At 31.8% G+C, this 23810-nt stretch overlaps 1 protein-coding gene across 1 annotated transcript; it reads left to right on the top strand.

The window, feature by feature from the left end:
- The first annotated feature begins 598 nt into the window (after positions 1 to 598).
- Positions 599 to 12394, top strand: LOC114256887 ((-)-germacrene D synthase). The gene is made up of 7 exons (XM_082886553.1): positions 599 to 832; positions 9387 to 9690; positions 9766 to 10138; positions 10461 to 10679; positions 10996 to 11137; positions 11238 to 11486; positions 11947 to 12394. Exons 1-7 carry the CDS (start codon positions 698 to 700, stop codon positions 12241 to 12243), a joined length of 1719 nt encoding a protein of 572 aa, XP_082742679.1. The 5' UTR covers positions 599 to 697; the 3' UTR covers positions 12244 to 12394.
- Positions 12395 to 23810: the final 11416 nt, after the last annotated feature.

Genomic DNA, 23810 nt, shown 5'->3' with positions numbered 1-23810 from the left:
CTTGATATTTGTTCATTCTCTTATTTTTCTATGTTGTGTTATGAATTTGTTATGAATTTTGAGAGAGATTTGAAAAGAAAAATAAATAAAGGCATGTATAATTAGATAAAATATACGTATATTTTATTTACATTTCACTTATTTATTTTATTTATTTATTTTTCTTTTCCAAATCCAAGACCAAACACATCCTTAGAAGGCCAACAATTTTTGCGTGGGGCCGGATTTGGGAAATGATTTGAAAAATGAAAGAGAAAATGTATGTGAAACTATGTGAAATGTAAATATATTTTATTCATAACTCACCTACTTTCTTTTTTTTCTTTTCAAATCTCTTCTTAAATTTCCAACAAAACACAACGTTAAAGGCTGATCGCCATCCACCCCTTTCACACACGGGGACCACGCATTTACAATCTTAAATAAACAAGAACTGTACTATGACTCTTGAGATCCACAATTGTTTTTTGGTTTAGCAGGAAATTGAAACATAAATTTCACGTCCACAAACTCTGATTCTTCTGTAATGTTTCGCCTCCAAATACATGGGATTGCAATATAAATAGCAAAGCACTAGAGCTCTTCGGTTCATATCAACCACAGGCAAGAAGTGACAGAAAAAAAAAAAAAAAAAAAAGAGGCCACCAAAGTGCTCTTGTTCACTTCCATTTTCTCGTCACACAACCAAAACAAAGACATGGAATTATCTATTCATGCTTTATCTATTCCTGATTCAACCAAAAATATGGTACCGGAGGTCTTTCGACGCTCAGCCAATTATCATCCTAGCATTTGGAGAGATCATTTCCTCACATACGCCTCTCATATCGTGGTAAAATTGGATTTGTTAGCATTGCACATATTTAATGTCTGTCTTTAATTTTGTGCATGGTTTTAAATAATAGTATTAGAACTGGTATTGGTATTGGTAAGGATACAGTTATGTATCAATCGATATCAAATAGTATCGACCAATATATTTATAAATATTGATATCAAAAGTCTAAAATCTTATTACAAATCAACTGATATTTAAAATCTGACAACATAGACAAAAGAAACTACATCGAATTTTGTTGAACAACCATGTTTATTATCATGGAATTTTGATGAAAGTAAAAAAACAAGAGGCCACGAGTGTTCTTGTTCACTTCCATTTTCTCGTCACACAACCAAAAGCAAAAACATGGAAACATCTATTCATGCTTTACCTATTCCTGATTCAACAAAAAATATGGTACGGAGGTCGCTCTACGCTCAGCCAATTTTCATCCTATCTTTTGGGGAGATCATTTCCGCGCATACGCCTCTCATGTCATGGTAAAATTGGATTTGCTAGTCATTGCACATATTTAATGTATGTCTTCAGTTTTGTGCATGGTTTTAACTAATGAGAGACTTATGTGTAGGTCTTAATAGGTTAATTTATTGTCTAATAGGTCCTATAATAATTAATGATATTTTTCATCAAACACTATAAAAAAAAGTCACTAATTGTTAATTTTCAACGATAGTTTAAAAATTGTTACAACAATGTCACTAATTATAAGTTTTAGCGACAGTTTAAAAAAAACGTTACAAAAAAGTCATTAATTTTCAACTTTCAGTGATAATTTGAAAAATTCGTCACAAAAAAATATCACTTATTGTAAGTTTTATCGACAATTTATAAAAACCGTGACAAAAAAAAAAGAGTCAATAATTGTCAATTTTAGTGACATGTAAAAAATCATCACAAAAAATTTTAAGACTTATTTTCAATTTGGACTTAGAAAAATGCTTCCTACCCCCAGCTGGGGGTGACACCCAGTGAGGTGTCAGCTGGGGGTTGGTCCGGAAAAACAGTTTTTCTTTTTTTTTTCTTTTTTTTTGATTTCCGACCAGTGGGGGCGCGCCACGTCACTGGGGGCGCGACCCCCACTGGGTGTATGAAGCAAGGTTGTTTGGACTTAATTCCCATTAAGTCTTATTCAAAATAAGTCATAATAAATTTGTCTAAAAATTGACAATTAGTGACTATTTTTCACGATTTTTATAAATTGTCGCTAAAACTTACAATTAGTAATGTTTTTCTATGATAAATTTTTTAAACGGCCGCTGAAAGTTGAAAATTAGTGACTTTTTTGTAATGGTTTTTTAAAAATTGTCGCTAAAATTAATAATTAGTGATTTTTTTAACAATTTTTAAATTGTCACTAAAAATTAACAATTAGTTACTTTTCAATATTATTTGATAAAAAAACGCTATTAATTATTATAGAACCTATTGAATAATAAATTTACCTATTAGAACGTATAAATAAGTCACCCTAATATAAAACGTGGTATAATATATAACGATCAAAAATAATAATAAATAAATAAATTATTGTCAGATTGAGGAGCATTCTTCCCTAATGTTTCATTTATTTAAGTAAAAAATATTTTTTAACAAAAAAAAATTTCAGAAAATATTTTTCTATGTTTGGAGGAGGTAGTGATAGAACAAAGGTGGAGGTGAAAGTGCTGGCATGGTGGGCAACGGCGGCGGTGATGGCGACAGTGATGGTGGCGGTTGCCATGATGATGGTGATGGTGATGGTAATGGTAATGGTAATGGTAATGGTGGGTGTGGTGGTGAATGTGAGAATAGTGCTGGTGGTGTGATGATATTAGTAAAATTTTAGTTCAAAAATTATTTTTTTCCTTTTAAAAGTGAAAAATATTTTCTGTCCAAATAAGCTTATTTTTTATTAAATTTTCTGTTGAATTTCATTTTCCATTGTATCAAACACTAGAAAATATTAAAAATATTTTTCAAAAAATATTTGCTCTGTGTCGAGACAAAATTTCTTTGTCTCGAATTTTCTTTATAAATATGTTGAGAAATCTCAACTAGTATGAAAATATTATATATTATTTATCTTATAAAAGCTTAATATCATGAATCTTAAAAAAAATCTCCTTTTTATTTATTTCTATTCTAAGTCACAAGGTGAAATACATTGGTTTTTATTGATTCCCAAAGGAAAATACTATATTTCTCTAAAATTTTTATATAGAATGACATGATATTGGCTTTTATTAATAAATGTATGTATTAAATTATTAATCACTAACTCATCTAAAAATTTGAATTGTTATTGTCTAATATTATATTTAATTATTAACCATTAACTCATCTAAAATTTTAAACTATTAAAAACATAAACAATTTTATTATTTACATTATAATATTAATTGATGGTTTTTCTTTTTTTTTTAAATTGATAGATCCATGACTCAACAGATCATTCTACATATACTAGCGATTTTGCAATGCGCAAAATTCGCGAATATATAAGCCCATTATAAAGTGTAATTTAAAATAAGTTAGAGGTTGTTTGGGATGACCTAAATAAGTGCATTTTTTGTCTTTTTACGACAAAATGTGCAGAAAAGTAGAGAGGTGATGTGATGGAAAAAAGATAAAAAGATAAAAAGATGAATTATTTCCAACTTCCCAAACCTGGCCTTAGTGAGGGAATCATACATGTTTTTGGATCATTTGTTTTATTTATTTATTTATTTTTGAACAAAAAAAAAAAAACATAGTTTCATGCATTAAGAAGTTAAAAAATAGATATAAGAGTTAAATTGATCATTCTAAAATAATATGTATGTTCTTCTAAGGAGGCAAAATATATATATTTTCTTATTTTATATATTTAGAAAATATAAAATATCTGTTGGAATATGTTTAATTTTTGTGTTTAAAAAAAATCCTATTTGTAAGGCTCTTTAAACATTCAAAATTTACAAGTAAAAACTATTTTGGCTACACTTCAATAAAATTAAAAAAAATCAATTTAAAAAAAAATTATTTGCATGCTTATTTTTAAAATTCAAGGTATTATAAGTTATTTTAAAAAAAAAATCCATTCATTTTCAACTCTATCTAAAATCTCAAGTTAAACTTCACTTTTTTTAACATTCTTAAAAAACACCTGATGTCTCGGAGACCATTACATGCACTTTTAAAATGGTACATATGTATTTCCTTCACTCTTTCATAAAATTTTGGTAATATTAACCATAAAATATCATAATTTTTCTTATCATAAAATGTCATGATTTTTCTCAATACAAAATGTTACAATAAAAACCAAAAAGTGTTATAATTTTGCTATTTGCAACTATAAAGCGCACACCATAAAATCATTATTTATAATTTTATCACAAAGTAGCATAACAAATCATAAATATTTATATTTTTTACCATAAAAAATTGTAACTTTTTTATGATATAAACTTTTTTAGTGGTGCATGCTCTAAATGTCGACCTAATGTTTAGATCTTTTACTATTTTATTCATACATCATAATAAAAATTTAAAATTGCTATGATATTGGTTATATTTGGTGTAATTTATCGAATCATCTTATAGCTGATTCTTCTTCTTCTTCTTCTTTTATTTTTTTGGTGATTTAAAATTTATACAAGAATATTTGATATAACTTGTGTTTAAAGTTTCTAATATAGAAATAACTTTAAAAAAAAAGGAGGAACACTTTTAACTCTATATTTTTTACCTGATAAAAGCTACACTAAAAAAAATCCTTTATCCTACCATTATAAAATCTTTTTTTTTTTTTTTTTTGGCGCTTGGGATCTATTATTAAAGATAAAAAATTGATTTTTTGAAATCTAAGGGTCAAAAACATTAAATCTACTCTGTCTACTTCCAATAAGATTTTCATAATCTTATAATTCCTAAAATTTACAAACAATTTATATGTATATATCATACAAAAGACACTTTTACAAAAAAAATATTTTTGGGAAAAAAAAAAAAAAAACCCTAGAGTTTAACTCTTATAACAATTTAAACCATAAATTTTTAATTTTATCAATTTAAATCTTAAACTTTTAATTTGTTTTCAATCTAAACTATTTATCTATTTTCATTAACTAAAATCAACGGAAAAGTTGTTTCTTAATCATTAAACTCAATGAAAAAAGAGCGTTTTAGACATTTTATACATACTTACATTGTGGCCTGTTCACCCAAAAAAAAACATTGAGGCTTTGTTTAAGAAGTTTGAATTTTAGTTTAAAAGTCAAAAAGTTATCAAAAAAAAATCAAAAAGCTAACAAATTATATATATAAAAAAAAAATCAAAGATTATATTTTCTCTCTACTATTTGTAATTTTTTTTTTCTTTGTAAAATGTCATCACAAACATATTAGTTTGGTTTATCTTATATTTTTGCTAAAAAACCAACAAGTTTCTAAAAATAACATGTTCCCAAACAAGTCTTTAGACCCTATTTGGAATGGACTATTTTAGTTGACTATTTGACTTTTTACAAAATGACGTGTAAAATAATATATATAGTGATGTGATGGGGTGCTTTGTTTTATTTATTGGCTATTTTAGTTTGTGATGGATTAAAATAGCCCATCCCAAACACCCAGTTTAATGACTAAAATTTGTAATTTTAAAATAAAATTTGTAAATTTTTTGTTTTTTTAAATAGCAAACGTGGTGCATATTTCTATTGGATCAGAATTTGCTTATAAATATAAAAACATTTTTAAATTTTAAAATACTTAATCTTACAAGTGTTTTAATCTCATTAGGGTCAAATATTTAACTATACATTTTAGAAAAATAAATTAAACTCATGTTTTTAAATTTTTTTTTTTTTGTACATATTATTTTTTACATTAGAAATCATTGACTATAAATTTAAAACATTTTAAAGCAACTATTCTAAACTTATTTCTTTGTAAATATTCATTTGTAGGAGAGTCAAAACCCCAATTAACTAATTTTTGTTATTAAATTTTAACTTTTTTTTAGATGGGATTATTAAATTTAAACTTAAGGACTAAAAATGTTAAATCAATTTTTCTTTACTGAATAAATCCTGGTAAACGATAATAAGGTAAAGAAGTCATGAAAAATATAAGTTTTATCTAAATCAAGAAGAGAAAAAAATATAAATAATTATTGCAAAGAAAAAAATATAACTTCACAAAAAAAAATTAATATCACAAAAAATTTGTTGCTTTTTTTAATAATAACGTGGTATGTGCCATAATGTTTCTCAAAACAAACATTGGTAATAATAAAACAAGGTAAAATAATTAAATTAATACATGACTATAAAGTTGTGTTTAGACCACTTTCAAACATTTTCTCAAGTTTATAAAATTTAAAACACCGCCTAAGTATTATTTCAAGTTAGAAAAAAATCAATAATTATTGCATTAAAATTTCAAATATCTTCTCAAATTTATGATTCAAACACCGTCAAGTATTATTCAAACCTAGAGAAATAGAAAAAATAGTTATTGCATTACAAAAAATGGTAAATTATACTCATATCTTTTGAGATTTGAAAAATATATATACACACACACATATATAATGGAAAAATAACACCACAATGGTGTAAGAGGAAAAATATTACTAAATCATAAAAAAAATTATACACTTTTATATAATTTTTCATGATTTTGTAATATTTTTCTTTTGACACTATTGTGATGTCATTTCCCTAAATATAATTAGCTTTACATTTTTTGACATAATTATACAAATATTTTGTTAATATGGTTAAAACAACCTAAATATTAATGACAATGATGGATAGACATTGAAATAAACGAATATAAATATATATTTTAATAAAAAATATATGATAACATAATTTTTTATTTATACGACTAACAAACTATATTGATGAAGAACGATAAAAAATGGTCTAAGTGATGCCTAAGTTAAAACCTTGAAGAAAATCAATTATATTAAAAAAATGTGGAGGTAATTGTATATTTTTTAGGAAAAATTAATCTGAGGTCCATCTCCCATTTTTAATAATGGCAAAAATTCACAATATTATTTTTTAATGTTTAAGGTTCCTAAATCCACACCTATATATCATATCAGAGAAATTTAACTCTCTCTTTCTGATCTTTATTCTATCAAACCTCATTTCTCTCTCTACCTTCTCTATTTCATCTCTCCCTCTCTCACATCATTGAACCTGCCTGCTGTCTTCTTTTTCCATTTCTTTACCCCCAAGCAAATTCTCCAATCCCACACAATCCGATTCTCCTGTAATCTTCACTCATCATCTCCTTCCTTTCTGGGTCTCTCTCTCTCTCTCATCGAACATGACGAAACCAGAAAACTCTCCGACAAATACGAAGTGTCCAACATCTTGGGTAGAGGTGGATTCTCAGTAGTCCAAAGAGGCACTAGAAAAAAACCAACCACCACAGCCGGTGCTGGAGATAAAACCCAAACCCATGTTGCCATCAAGACCCTCCGTCGCCTCAGCCCCTCCTCCGCCAACGCCGGAAGCCAGAAAAGTAGTATGATATCTGCGGCGATGGGTTTGGGTTACCTGACGTGGAAACAAGTCTCTGTCTCGAATGCGTTGCCGACGAATAAAATTTTAGTGATGAGGAAGATCGTGGAAGACATGTCGCCTCACAAGAACGTGATCCATCCCTACGACGTGGAAACAAATCTCTGTCTCGAATACATAGAATCTTTCTTTGTGATTTGTGAGAAGTTGCAACCTGGGCAGTCATCAAGCTGTGGATCTTAATGTTGTGTCATTAGAATCCATATTTTAGTCCATGAATTACAGAGAGTGATTTAAATTAATAGGTACTGATCTCTAGATTGAAATGTTCAATTTTCTCTGGGTGTTCAAATTTTTCTGGATTGAAATTTTTTCTGGGTGTTCATTCAATTTTCTCTAGATTGAAATTCGGAATCCATGTTTTAGTCCATATTTTAGTCCATGAATTACATAGTGTAGATTGAATTAATAGGTACTGAATTAATAGGTACTAGATCTTTGGATTATATCACTACCCTCATGAATTACAAAGTGTAGATTGAAATTAATAGGTACTGATCTCTAGATTGAAATGTTCAATTTTCTTTGGATTGAAATTTTCTCTAAGTATTCAAATTTCTCTTGATTGAAATTTTCTATGGGTATTCATTCAATTTTCTCTAGATTGAAATTTGGAATCCATATTTTAGTCCATGAATTACAGAGTGTAGATTGAATTACCAAGTACTGAATTAATAGGTATTGGATCTCTGGATTATATCACTACCCTCATGAATTACAGAGTGTAGATTGAAATTAGTAGATACTGATCTCTAGATTGAAATGTTCAATTTTCTCTGGATTGAAATTTTCTCTAGGTGTTTAAATTTCTCTAGATTGAAATTTGGAATCCATGTTTTAGTCCATATTTTAGTCCATGAATTACAGAATGAAGATTGAATTAATAGGTACTGAATTAATAAGTACTAGATGCCTAGATTATATCACTACCCTCGGAGGACTAATATCAAGAAACAAGGCACTATCCAGAGAAATTTGGTATTTTCTCTGTGATATGTCCAGAGTAATTTGGAATTTTCTCTGTGATGTGTCCAGAGAAATTCTCTGGATCGATATTAAGGAACCTAGATATTATGAAAGTATTGAGTGTCCTTTATGTTATAAAATCTTAATACTAGGGACCTTAAAAAAAATCCCCTATTTTTTAAATATCAAGAAATGTGAATTTAATTTACCAAAATAAATAAATATAATATAATAAAAAGAATGTTGAGTAGTTTTGATAAAGAAAAATTATTCGTAGCTCGAAAATCTTTCGACTCGAATGGCCCGACTGTCCAAAACGACATCGTTTTGGGCAGTTTTTTTTTTTTTTTTCCCCTATTAGATCTCTGAAACTGAAGGACAGAGGGACAAACAAAGGGACGAAGAGAAAGAGAGGAAGAGAGAAGAAAAAGAGAGAAATTGATCGATTGAGTTTCTTCTTCTTTCTTCTTCTTTTTTCAGGGTTTGAAATCGAACGATTTCATCGAAATCGATGGATATGGATTTCACAAAATCAATGGATGTTGATGATGTTGTGATGATGATGTTGATGAAGATGTTATGATGTTGTTCTTGATGATGATGATGTGTTTGATGATGATGATGATGATGTTGATGAAGATGTTGTTGATGGAGAACACCGAGCTTCCTCTTCTCTCTCTATGTTCTTCATCTTCAAAGAGAAAAGAAAAGAAATATATATATATATATATATTTCCAAAACGACGTCATTTTGGACTCGGACCATTCGAGCCGTGTTGTTTTCGAGCTACCAATAGGAAATTGAAATATGGGACAATGTGTATGAGATGACATGTGATGATTGTAATGAAATAATGATGATAGCAATCAAAGGGGCAATGTGGTAATTTCGGCAAGGCCAAAAATTTCATCCACCGGTATTCATGCTTATATATAGCAAGGACATGGATATATATATATATATATATTATTTATTTATTTTTGTTTGTAACTCATTACTTAATTTAAAAATTATGCAGAAACCAAATCAGAAGGAAGAAGGGAGAGTGCAGGAACTTAAAGATGAGGTGAGAGAGATGCTAAGTGATGCAAGAACTGAACCTTTGAAAGAAACATTGATCCTTATTGATTCACTCCAACGCCTTGGTTTGTCATATGATTTTGAGTATGAGATTGAGCAGGCACTCCAATCAATTTACAGCACTCAAATCAACTATGGTGGTGGTGGTGGTGGTGGTGGTGGTGGTGGTGATGATGATGATCTCTATATGTGTGCTCTCTGTTTCAGACTTTTTAGGCAACAAGGCTATCATGTTTCTTCTGGTAAGTTTCCAAACACCACAAACTCTTGTATCTCACTAGGCTATCATGCTTCTTATGTTTTTTTTTTTCAACTAGATTCATTTAAAAAGTTCACAGATGAGAAAGGTGAGTTCAAGTCAGTGCTGAAAGAAAATGCAAGAGCTTTGCTATGCTTATATGAGGCATCACATTTAAGGGTTCAAGGGGAAGATATATTGGAAGAAGCGTTGAAATTTACAAGCAAGAACTTGAGGTCTATGTTAGCCCATCTAAACTCTCCTCTCTCTGAGCAAGTTAAGCACTCTCTAGAAGTACCTCTACGCAAAGGAATGCCCAGATTAGAGGCCAGGCACTACATCAATGTCTACCAAGCTGATTTAGCAAGAAATTCTGCTTTGTTGGAGCTAGCAAAGCTGGATTTCAATCTTTTACAAAGGTTGCACCAGAGAGAAATAAGTGACATCACAAGGTGACTTTATTTATTAATTAGCTATGGTTATCTTATACGGCTTGGTTTGTCTACAATCTATTATTTAGATTAGATCAGTGCCTGTGGCCATCACAAATCTTGTTCTAATGATTTGGTCTTTGTATATAGATTATTTATGAAACAAATCAAATTGATATGACAATTATAGTCATATAATTTAATTATATTTATCTTTAAAAAATAAACATAATGTATAATTTTAAAATTAGATTGTTGACTACTTTAAAGACACGTCATTAAATCTTCACATCTTCTTTATGGAAATTTCAATGTATTTTTTTTTTTTAATCTAATTTTTTAGGTGGTGGAAAGAGAGAGAGATTGCAACAAAGCTACCTTTCACGAGGGATAGATTGGTGGAGTGCTACTTCTGGATATTAGGGGTTTATTTCGAGCCCAAGTACTCTGTTGTTAGAAGCTTTATGACTAAAATAATAGCATTAGCTTCTGTCATAGATGACATTTATGATGTGTATGGTACCCTTGAAGAACTTCAGTTATTTACTGATGCAATAGAAAGGTATGTGTGCAATTTTTATCCATCTGATACTTGTACACTTGTATACTAGTTCCAATAAAAATTACAATTGTGCTGGCCATTTCTCCATAAGTATCAGTTCATAGCAGCTTAATCACGAGCTAATTTACAACCAATATGGCTAGTTCATAGTCGATCATTACAACTGGTTCAACTGCTTGCAACTGGTGGCCTTAAATTTCACACCCATGACACTAGATTTTTATATATCTCACTGGATATTTCTGATACCGTTACACTGCGATTGACATTGATACGTCGTCTTCTGATTAAAAACATGACATCACTAATTTCATAGGTGGGAAGAAGCAGCTATCAGTGATTTACCTGAATACATGCAAGTTTGCTTCAAGGCACTCTCAGAGGTCATGAAGGAAATGGAGGACAAGATAACGACCCATGAGGGGAGATCCTACCACATATACTATGCAAAAGAAGGAGTAAGTAATTAAAATTTTCTCTCATCCAAACTAGACAACGTTAACTTAGTTTTACAGCATAATAGCTGTCTAACACTTAAATTTGTGTGGTTTTCTTCAGATGAAAGGCCTAGTTAGAGCCTACTTTGTGGAAGCAAACTGGTTTAACACCAAGTATGTGCCTACATTTGAGGAGTACTTGAGCATTTCTGTGATGAGCAGTGGTTATCCTATGCTGGCTGTTCAATCCCTTGTTGGCATTGGAAAGATTGCAACTAAGGAAGCCCTTGATTGGGTGCTTAATGTTCCCAAAATTGTGGAGTCTTGCGCACTAATTGCTAGGCTTGTTGATGACATCCAAACTCACAAGGTACCCCACAATATATTGAGGTCAAATAATGATTCTTAAATATCAGCCTATATTCATAACTTATATAACTAGTTCGGCAGTTATAAAACTATTTTATGCAAATGATTTTAAAAATTTTACTACCATGTTACCCAATTTTCAATATGTGTCGGTTTATATTCTCGATACTATTATGCTACAAGTGATACAGTTACGTTTCTTAATGTCTAACTCAAATATGAACCGAAATCTTCTGTCAACGTCTTTTTATACCATTCGTCTCAAGTCATCTTTGTATCACACAATTGATCTCTCTAACATTGTCATGTGATAGAGAGAAAACAAGAGGGCATAAGAGATTTGAACAAAAGATCCCTAGCAAAATACAGTAGGACAATATTTCTTTTGACCTAAGTATTGTTAACACTAAAAGTGTGTTTGGATCGTGGAAATCTAACGATTTTTTCTCTAAATTTTGAAGGTTGAGCAAGAGAGAGGGGATGCACCTTCGGGTGTGCAATGCTACATGAGGGAACACGGTGTGTCCGAGGAAGAAGCATGTGGGAAAATAAGAGAAATTGTGGACATTGCTTGGAAAGACATCAATGAAGAACTCCAAAACCCTAATAGGCTCCTCCCTCTGCCTCTACTATTACCAGCTCTTAATCTCTCACGTATGATGGAAGTCATTTATGGACATGGTGATGGTTACACTAATTCGAAAGGTCGAACCAAAGATATCATCATCTCAGTGCTTGTTAATCCTATCTCTGTGTAATAATTTTTTTTTATGTATTGAAATAAGACTAAAAATAAGTAAGGCATTTAATCTAATAATAGTCAAATTTTGTTTTCAAATGTGAGTCTAATCATCAATTGTTGAATGCTGACAACACTTTTCATAGAACAGGAATATGTAATTTAATCTATGTAGTGTGTTTGGATCATGATTACATTATAGTTCATGTTAACATGGAGGAGAATCTAACTTACAGGCTAGAAAAAAAATTATTAAAAATAAAAATAAGCTAATTATACTTGTTATTTATTTTTATTTTTTTTTAATATGATGAAATCAAGAATAAATAAGGAGAAATAGAGAATATTGTTTTATAATTAATCATAATATAAAATATTTTAGTCAATTATGATCCGATATAGTGAAATTTTTCCAAGCCGAAACAAACATTATATTATAAAAAAACCAAGTGAAGCTATTTTTTATAAACAGTTATCTTCTTTCTATCTTCAATGGAGTCCTATCATTTTGGCAATCTTTATATATAGATGTAGAAAACTTATCTGATGGAAATTCAAAAGTGAGCCTATTTTTTTTTTCTAGTTAAATATTATTAAAAAACTATACTAACTTCATGATAAATACGGAAAAGCATAAATCATATGGTAATGGAGTGTGAGAATCAAACACAACCATGTATGAAATTTTGTAAAAACTATAATGTATCATGTGTCTGTTGGTATGGGTTAAGTAGATGTGTTGAACAAATTCAAGGATGACAATGGCAAAATTCATGAATCCTTAATTGGTGATATGCAGGGAATGTTAAGCTTATACGAGACTACTGTGAGAATATATTGTATATATGGCATGATTGTATATATATGGCATAATTGTGTATATTAGGCATTAGGCATTAGGAAAGATTGTGGTGGTGTAAATAAGAATCTTTGTATTTCATTTTTCAGTCATAGATTTAGGGCTATATAAATTGTTGAACTCTTTGTAAACATATACAATTGAATACACAATATTCTTCATAAACTTACATGGTATCAGAGCCGTGTTCATAACCCTATCGCCGTCATCTTCCTCAGTCGTCTCTGATTTTTTGTATCGCGATTGAATTCGTGATCAGTCTCTGTGCTGGCAAACCCTAGCGCCGTCATCTTCCTCAGCCGTCTCTGGTTTTCGGATTACGATTGAAACGTCGCGATCAGTCTGTGTGCTCGCGAGCCCTAGCATTATCATCTCCCTCAGCCATCTATGCTTCGCCTTGTCTCGCGTCATCGTTTCTCTCATTCGCGATCAATGTATCTCTCTCTCTTTCTCTTTCTGCTCGTGGTAGTCTAGTTTGGGGTTAGTTTAAACTTAAAACTTATTTTAGGTTTATTATTGTTTGACCCCAGCACCTTCTGAATATTACAATTTTAACCCTTAAATTTTATAACCCTTGTTTCATTATAATATCGAACACTAAAACCCAAGCTGTGAAGTGCAAACTCACTGGTAATAATTATGCCTATTGGGCTAATGTTATGAAGAACTTTCTTCTTGGTCAGAAAAAATAGGGTTATGTTTCTGATTCTGTTCCTCGACCATTGAACTCAAAAGCAGAAGGATATCTGACTTCGTATGATACTTGAGATTGTTATAATGCCCAAGTTCTGAACTGGTTTTATAATTCTATGAATGACCGTATTGGAATGATATTTTCTAAATACAGTACTGCCAAGGAAGTGTGAGATTATTTACTAGGTGTTTATCAACAATCCAACGTTGTCAAGTGGTATGAATTGGAAACAGCTATTCAGAGTGCTCGTCAACAGGATTAGACTATTCAGGATTTCTATATTGAGATGACAGGACTTTGGGATCAATTGGCTCACATGGAACCACCTAGCCTCAAGGTACTAGACACTTATGTTGAGTTTCGGGAGTAGGATCTTTTAGTGCAGTTCTTAACGGCTCTTTCTCCCCAGTATGAGGCTATCCATGGTGGCATCCTTCATCGGTCTCCTCTCCTCTCTGTGGATGCTATTGTTCGTGAGCTCCTCTCCAAGGAAACCCATCTTAAGAAGGCCAGTCAGACTCTGTCTTCATTTATCAATTGTTAATTGTCAATTGAAGGATAAAAACTTCAATTAAAATGGAAAATTACAAAACATGTATATTTTCAATTCAAACTTCAAAATCATTGAAGTTTTCTCTCCAAATTCGTGAATCATGCAAGGACTCTAATGTATGAAGGAAATTTCCATGAAATATGCCATGCATGTTATGTTCTTGAACTAATTCTTACACTTTCTTCCTTATCTTGTTTATAGATATATTCTACTTCAAATTACTCCATAAAACCATCAATTAAGCTTGAATTCTTCTTAATTATACTTAAATTCCATGGGTTCATAAGTATAACAAGTCAAATTCATGACATTTGAAGAGAATTCCAACCTTGAGTTGATTTAGCATTTCTTCTTCTTGCTCTTCTTTTCTCTCTTTCTCTCTCTCCCTCTCTCTTTCTCTCTCTCTCCCCTTTTCTCTCTCTAGAACTCTCTTTGATGTTGTATAACTCCCCAACAAAACCCACTAGGCTCTTTTCCTCAAGACTCATCTTTTACTGAATTGAGCTAATGGGTTCAATAGTCACTAATAATTCCTATAGGTCTTAATTAATCCCAAGTTTAGATTAATAAGTCAAATCTAATAAATTAACTCAATTCTCATCATATACATCATAATCTAATTTAAATTGAACTAAATTTAATCACACTAATATGAATTAGGCTCTAATTGCCTATCCTCACTATTTAATTTAATCTTGTATAAATTGCTGATTCACTCATGCTTCATTTAATTGAATTTAATCTAATTAATTTGATTTGAATCAATTTTTAATTAAATTTCACAATAGACTCTAAAAATTATGTTGATCACAATAAAGTGATCAATTTCAGTTTCTGATGTCATTTAGGCCATCAATTTTAAATTGTAGACAAGAATCTCAACAGATATCTCGAATCAAACAGATACGTACAAATTAATCACATGGCTCATTTCTCAATTAAAATTTAACACATAATTAATTAATTGAAATCACGATTTACATTTTGGGGGTCATCACACCTATGACTTGTTGGGGATTCATACAAGGACTTCACATTGAATTACTCAGAGGAAGATCTCGACTATCAGAACGAATCACCATCACCAATAAGAGTTGAACAAAGACGTTCAAGGAGATTCAACAATTTCTTCATCTCCGAATGACTCAACCCTCTCCAAATAACAATGTTTCAAAAAACTCAACCATCCTCCTTCAATAAATCACACACTGAAACAATAATAGGAAAAGCCTCCTCCAAGTTGCCACCCCCACATCTATGGCTCCAAAAGTTAACATGATCCCCATTCCTCACCAAAAGCCAAACGTCGCTAGAGAATGCATCCCATTCATTTCCACAAATTAGAATCATAGGACAAAGTAACCTCTTCTGACACCCAAAAGCACACCCATATTTGCATGCCACCACTTATAAAGCACCGATACTTCTAAAAGGGCTACATATCCATATTGTATCTGTATCAAATACTGATATTCTTTGGATACTCGCAAATACATATCGGATACTTACTAAAAGTATCGAATATTTTTTAATTAATTTTTCATTAATTTTGAAATATGAGATACTCTAGCCTAGTTTGGCATCTTGAGAAAAAGATAAAAATTCAAAAAGTTACTAAAAAGGCAAAAAAATTAACACTATTCACAATATTTTAATGGTACAAAACAAAAATAAAAATATTATATCAAAACAGTACACATCAAGGGTCCAAAGCAAAAAAAAAAATTTAATAATTTTTTATATGATTGATGAAGACATACATCACTGCCACACACGTCCAAACAAAATAAAAATAAAAATAAAAAAACAAATTTTCAAATATTGTACCAGGTCACGATGGAAAAGAACGGGAAAAAAAAATTTTCCAACTTTTTCCTGTACACACAGATCCGTACTGACATACACGCGGATTTATATGGGTAAAATTGTAATTTTGCTAATTTATACAATATTTTAATATAGATTTTTTTATAAAAATCAAAAAGTTAACCCAAACAACCATCTTTTTTTCCTCAACTTTTTAGTCCAAAAAGTCAAAAAATACACTTATTTAAGACACCCCAAACAACCAGTCATGTATTACCTTTATAAAATTAAAATTGTCGCATTTCTTGCATAGCATTATAATATAATAAAATTACGTGGATAGATATAAGAATATTTTTCCAATACTTTACTTAGTTCTTTGATAAGAAGAATATAATGAATTAAACTAATACAATTTGTCAAATTGACTTGTCATTATTGTATAGCTATATAGAAAGTAAGAATTAAAAAGTAAAATTAAATTAAATATAGTTGTTCTATTATTGGAATATAAACATATTAAGCTTGATATTAAAATAAAATATTTTTAAGACTTATTAAAAATAAAAAGAAGTAATAAACTAGTTACCAACTTAAATTAATACTTAATTCTTAAAAATTAGTATTTTGCATTATATAATTACAGTATGGTTTCTCAACATTGTTGAGCTTATGTATAATTGACTACTAATAAGTTTTTTAATTAATTAATTATTTTTTTATTTTATTTTTTACAAGTGTATCTTAACTGTACCTATATCTTAATTTTTTTGATTTTGTCATATCGTCGTATCTGTATCTTGTATCTATATCCATGCTTCCTAGGCCACCACCCTCCTCTAATATTTCCCCTCTTTGACAAGAAAACCTCCACAACCATTTCCTCAACAAAACTTGATTAAAGATGGCTAACCGGTAGATATACCCAAAACCCCCCATCTTTAGGCTATGTTTGGTTCAAGGATTTAAAGAGAAATTTGGAAAGAGAAAGGGAAAGAGACAGTGAAATGTGAATAAAATAAATTTACATTTTCCCACAGTTTTTTCCTTTCTTTTTCCCTTCCTAAATCCATGAATCAAACACAACCTTACTGAAAAGCAAACCATATCCCAATCCACCCTACGGTTGCTCAAACTCTTCCCCTACCCCTCTCCTCAACAACAGAAAATCACGTTGTAACTTTTCCAACCTCTTCACAACCAAGGCAGGGACAGAGGACAAAGACATAAGACTCGTAAGAGTAATCTTGATCAAGGTCAACCTCACCCCTCTAGATAAGTGTTGTCTTTTCCACCCTGCCAAGCATCTCCGGAACCTCTAGACCACAGCATCCCAAACCAACTTTGCTTTGCAGTAAGGCCAAGTATCAAGAACTAGTAAAGATAGTATAGATTTTCCCTCAAATTTGAGCAAGGGATGGAGATGGCTTAAGCTAAAAGGTCTAATTATAAATTAACCATGGGTACTCAAATTTTACTCTAATCTTTATTATTTTAGTTTGACTAATTTGTCCCTACCATTCCATTCAAATTAAATGTTAAATTTAACATTCTATTACGGGCATTAGTCTGTACACACAAAAAATTGACAGTTATTTGGATGAAACCACTAAATTGAAAGTGTAGGGAAGTATATGAACTAAATAAGTGGTGAAAAGCGTGAATTAACCTTAAACTCATGACAAACCGCTTCACAATGATGCAAAAACACGAGATAACAAAGCAATTCATCAATCAAGTGATAATAGAGAAAGCCATAGACGACTCACTATAGTTTGGAAGAGCCCAGCCTCACCAGAGTCCACACTTCTCCCTCAGTCGCTCGCACGCAAATGTTGGCCTTCTCTCAACTTGATCTAGTTGTTAGTTTCGTTTTGTTAACAGCTCATTTTATGAAAGAGTTGATTATTCATATTATAAACATTATGGTGGCTTAGGTATTTTTTAATATTTTTTGAACCAATAAATTTTATTTAGTAAAATTGAAAATATTATCGGTTTTTTTAAATTTTTAAAATTAAGAACATTATCAATTTTGTATAATAATGTTCCAGATAATTGTTTCACTAACCGATAAAAAAAACAAAGAATGAGATTAAACATTTTTATCTTTCTACTTATTTGTTTAATTCAACTATTCAATCAAACTTAAAATATTAACAGATTTTTTTAGTTTTCAAACTAAGAACATTATCATTTTTTTATTTTTTATTTTTTATTTTTTATTTTTTAGTTTTGCACATCAATGTTCCATCATCATGCTCGTTCATAGACACAAATTTTTCAGTTTTGCACGCAAAAAAATTTTAATTCAATTTTTTCAAAAAAAAATTTTTTTTTTTTTTTTTACACATAACTTTTTTTTTTTTTTCAATTTGAAGGATGATGTTTTAAAGTTTTGAAAATCAAAATAAATGTCAAATCATCATATTCCTTTATAGATAATCATAAATATTCCTTTATAGATAATCATAAATGATGAACAATCATTATTTAAAGGACAATTCCGACTATTAAAAATTTAATGTGACTTGAAAGTCCAAAAAATCTTAGTTATGACTTAATGGAGAACTAGTGGTAACCCGTGCTATGCACGGAATTTTATAAATTAAAAAAAATATTATAATTATCTTGAAATAATTTAATATTTTGTCTTGTGGTATTCATAGGATTTATAAGTTAACTTTATAACTTTTTAAATTATTAGTTTTAAAAAATTAAAATATATATATATATATATATAAATAAGTCTAATTAGTGCAATTTTGATAATTTGTATTAAAAAAAAGTTAAATCTGATTAAATAAGATTAAATGAGTTATGACATACATTTTCTTATTATGAAAATATACAAATTTAAAAGTTATAATTAAGACAAATATACAATTTTATTATTAAATGTGAAGTGAAGTGATATTTAACAATAATTAATATGATGTTTTTATTATTAATCCCATAATTTAAGTTACATTTCTTTTGATTTCAATTTCATAACTAAAAATACAATATAAATATAATACACACATGAATTTCTAGTCTTTAATAATAAAAAGGTTTCAAAATATTTTCAAACTTTCATCATTTTCTTTTAATTTTTTTATCTAATATGATTTTAAATTTGAATAAAATTTTTGATTTGATATGAATTACTTTAACTTTTTCATTAAATTTTTATCAATTTTTAAAAGAATTTCATACTTTTCCCCAAAAAAAAAATCTTTTCACCAATTTTGATGGAAAAAACAATAATTTTCAACATTTCATCTTTTTAAATTTTTATCAAATTATAATTTGATAAAAAAAAAATTAAGGGTTGAAGATTCTCTTAATTGATATTATAGTGAAATAACATTTTGAAATAGTCAAAGTTTGAATATGTGGTTAGTTGAAATGTATAATTTAATTAATTCTTTTCTCATATTTGTATAAAAATTGACACTTGTGATTACATCATTATAAGTCAGATTATGGGAAAAAAATTTGAGGTGTCAAACATTTTTCATTTGGAAATATCCTACATATTAAAAAAAAAATTGTCACTTTTGGATATGTGTTTATCAGTTTTGTTTTATGGATATAAACAATTGATGTTTCAATTTAAAAATTAAAAAGTAAAAAAAAAAATAGATTGGATTTTTTAGAGATAAAAGAAGCCATCTAACTCTTCTATATACTATTTAAGATGAACTATTTAATCACATAAAAAAATAGAATTTATATTTAGAAATTTTCCCTATATATTATGCTATTATATACAACTATAGCTGTAACAAATTAACTATAATATATATGAAAAGTTATATTAAGATTTTATTTTCAATTAATTGAATTATAATTAATAAACTAACAAATAGTTGTAATTGTATAATGGGATAGAAAGAAAATAAAAATAAATAACACAATGATATTTAAAAGTTGGGAAATTTATCGGAAAGCCCTTTATGGTTGAATTGTGTTCCATTTGGTCCTGCTGATTTTTTCTTTGATTGACAACTCCATATTAGGTGGGATTGCTTACCCATAAGTCCTTTTTTAAATTTTTTTGTGTGGCCTGGATGGATATGGCCTCACCTATTATATGGGATGTTCTGTTTTTCCATATTGGTATGTGCAATCCCAGCAATTGTGGAACTTGACAGTGGGTCAAAATTCATTTAAGAGGTATTATAATTAGGGTTTACATTGTGGGTTCATGGTCGTCTCTGCGGCTTAGAAATTCATCCGCTTACGTTCACACCGTCATATCACACAGGTTATCTCTTCATTTTCCGTTACGGATCCCCCCCTCACCATACCCACACTTCAGTAATTCCCCCCTCACATATGCACAACTTAGTCGTGTGTTATTTCTTACTGATACCTGTGCCGTTATGTAGATGGACGCCTTTTTGATGCTTCTTTGTTCTTACCGGTCCACGAATGTCGCATATAATCTACAATCGTCAAACACATTTGCTGAGGTTGTCGATTATGTTTGTTCGAAGTTTTCCGGACTCCTGTCGGGAAATTTCGAGTTGTTCTATAAGATTCCCGGCTATAACAACTTCTCCTTACAGAATGATGTCGACCTGAAGAATATGGTTTGCCTTGCGCGCTCGTTCCATTTGCAGTTAATTGACGTGGTCATTGAACAACATCCTCGTCGGGATGACAACACTCCTGTCATTAACCCAATGATAATCCACGATCAAGGCACAACGGGGGATGCACTACTTAATGATTTCGGAATGGATGATGAAGTCGACCTGCTGCAATCATTTTGTCCCCACAAAGAGAAAGTCTTCCTTTCCGCTCCATGGGCAAAAGGTTTTACCCACATCGGACAACATTTCGAAGGTGGGGCTTCTGAATTTCGCAATGTACTACGGAAATACGCCGTTGAATGTGGGTTCCAGATCAAATTTCTGAAGAACGACTCCGTTCGGGTAACGACTATATGTGCTATGCACGAATCGAAGTCTTGCACGTGGTCTGTGCACGAACGGAAATTGGAGGCAAACGGATTTTTCTACTTACGAAAATGGAACATTGAACACATTTGTGGCGTGGCTGTGCGTACGTCCACACACCCACTTGTTGGGTCTGATCTTGTGGCCGACATTGTATCTGAACGTGTGCGTGATAGACCACTAACGCGTCCGACCGAAGTGATATTGGACTTGAAACAAGATTACGGGCTCGATATAAGTTACCGGGTGGCCTGGCTCGGTGTTGAAAAAGCGAGGGGAGAATTGTTCGGTGCACATTCCATTTCGTTTGACCAGTTACGTTGGTATAGTAATGCAGTATTGGAACACAACCCCGGGACCTACATAAACATTGAATACAATGATCACACCCAACAATTCACACGCTACTTCATTTCATTCAAAGCATGCATCGACGGGTTCCACCATTGCTGTCCTCTGCTTTTCCTAAACGCCACGTTCCTCAAAGGCTGCTTCAAAGGTTTTCTACTTGCAGCCACTGCAAAAGACGGAAACCAAGGTTAGTTCCTTCAATTTAAACCATCACACTACCCCATTCACATGACAACCAACCACACTACCTTTATACTATATTTTAACGTGGTCATTAACCCCCGGCGCTATGTTTCTGTCACAACCTTTGCATGCAGTACATACTTAGTTCTACAAAATTTTCCAAATCTGCAGGTTTGTTCCCTCTATCATATGCGGTGGTGGATTCCGAAAACACCTCAAACTGGTCTTGGTTTCTTCATCATCTCGCGCAGGTGGTTCATGGGGATAGACCTCTAACATTCGTATCGAATCGGAACCTTGGTTTGCTTGAGGCAATGCCCACCGTATTTCCAAATACAGAACATGCATTCTGTCTACAACATTTGTAGAGGAACTTAAGGGACAGGTTGCGTTACACAAACAGTATGCATCGGGCAGGTTTGGTTAGCAAATTACGACTTTGCGCATACGCACCAACTGTTACCGCTTTTAACCACAAAGTTGAACAATTCCAAAAATCGGGCCGGTCTGTTGCATCTGAATTCCTAGCAAATGCACATCCACAACATTGGGCAAATGCATTTTTCAGGTCCGTCCCACATGTTACTCATAAAAACCACATGCACAACACATTTCCTCATAATGTTCATAATTATTTACCTACTGTAGACGTCCCCGAACGCCCCGGGAGGGTTGAGCTCCCGTTCTGTTCATTTGGGGTCACTACAGCTCAGGACTCTCAAATTGTCACGGTTCTAAGTCTGAACCAAAGAGTCCAAATCCGACAAATCGTTTTGAGAAAACTGATTTTTGAAAGAAGTGCCAAACATGGACTGCTTTGCCAGATACAGAGTCGCCACCTAAATATTTTATTTTGGGAAAATATAGGAAACCCTGACTCAGTGCCAAAGGCCACGTGTCCGTCATCACCAAAGTTGCCTCGGCTCGGGAACTTGGGTACGATTGGGGAAAGTCACTTCGTGAGCACCCCCGCTCGCCCGATCAAAGATCGGCCTCTACTAACCGTGATATCAAGTTTTGAAAACATTGTGTGTCCTTATTCCGGTTATTAGCCTAGGTTACTATGTGATGCGCACAGCATACAAGTATAGACTGGATCGCCCGAATTGGAAGAAAACATTTCATGTTTGTTTTTGAAAGATGGTTTGCTACTCGCAAGTAGGCTTAAAATACAGATTTTGCCACCCTCGGGTGGGCTTAGAAAAAATGGTTTTGCCACTATCTAGTGGGTTTAAAACAAACAGTTGATGATTTATTCCAATCCAAGTAACTCAACCTTCACCCACAGGCATTCAGACAGTTATATCACATAAGCAAATAGCCTCATGGTAAGCATGCTATTCATGGCAGTCACTCACACGTATGTAAGGATGCTAAAGCATAAAACTCACCGAGTACTCCGCGCCAAAAAAGAAGCTCATTAGAAATCCATGCATGATCCTAATTATACAGAAATGCCTAATGCAACACATGCAAAAATGCAACTATAGCAGGCTCGGCTATTCTAAACATGGCATATGAGATGCAACAGCTAACAAGTACTCAACTTGGAATTGAAGTACAAATGCAGTTAGTATGATGCGCCGAGCCCGGTTGTAGACACCCCATTTTTGACCGTCCTCAAGACTTGGACGTCACTGTTTGAACACACGGTGATCTTCCATGTTTGTGTTCGTTTGGAGTTCCCGGAGGCCTCGGCCCGCGCGCCTTGCCTCAGGATCCCCGAACTCGACTGTTTAGTGTCTGGTTTTGCACCAAACACTTGCATCTTGCCTTTGAGAGGCAGAGTGGGGCTTGTAGACCATCCCCACCCATCACCGGCAGTGGCTAGATGCCACCGGCTGGTTTTTGCTGCCACCGGCAATATTGTTTGCCGGCCGGCACTCTTTGTTGCCGGTCAGCACTCCTTTGTGCCGACCGGCACTCCTTTTGGCCAAGATGGCATTTTTGGCCGGCCGATTGCTGTTCATCTGCTTTTGCAGATATTTTTAGACAGCTGTATTGCTTTGGCTCCCCGTGTATGGAGGGATCTCCCTCTTGCAAAGCTTGTCTTGTAAGCTTTACAAGAGACATATAGAGAGGGTCTCTCTCTAAGGCAAAAGGAGAGCTTTTAGACATTTTTGAGAGAGGAAAATACAGACCAAGCTCTAGGGTTAGGGTTAGATATACACAACCTATCTCTCTTTCCCTC

This window comes from Camellia sinensis, chromosome 9 (genome assembly GCF_055761805.1).
Source record: "Camellia sinensis isolate YWXY chromosome 9, ASM5576180v1, whole genome shotgun sequence".
NCBI lineage: Eukaryota > Viridiplantae > Streptophyta > Magnoliopsida > Ericales > Theaceae > Camellia > Camellia sinensis.
This window is presented reverse-complemented; position numbering and strand designations above follow the sequence as displayed.

Excerpts from the sequence above, each read along its gene's own strand:
- LOC114256887 (XM_082886553.1), top strand. The coding sequence starts at position 698 with ATGGAATTATCTATTCATGCTTTATCTATTCCTGATTCAACCAAAAAT. Across the intron at positions 9,691-9,765 it reads AGGCTATCATGTTTCTTCTG|ATTCATTTAAAAAGTTCACA; the intron begins GTAAGTTTCCAA and ends TTTTTCAACTAG. Across the intron at positions 11,487-11,946 it reads ATGACATCCAAACTCACAAG|GTTGAGCAAGAGAGAGGGGA; the intron begins GTACCCCACAAT and ends TAAATTTTGAAG.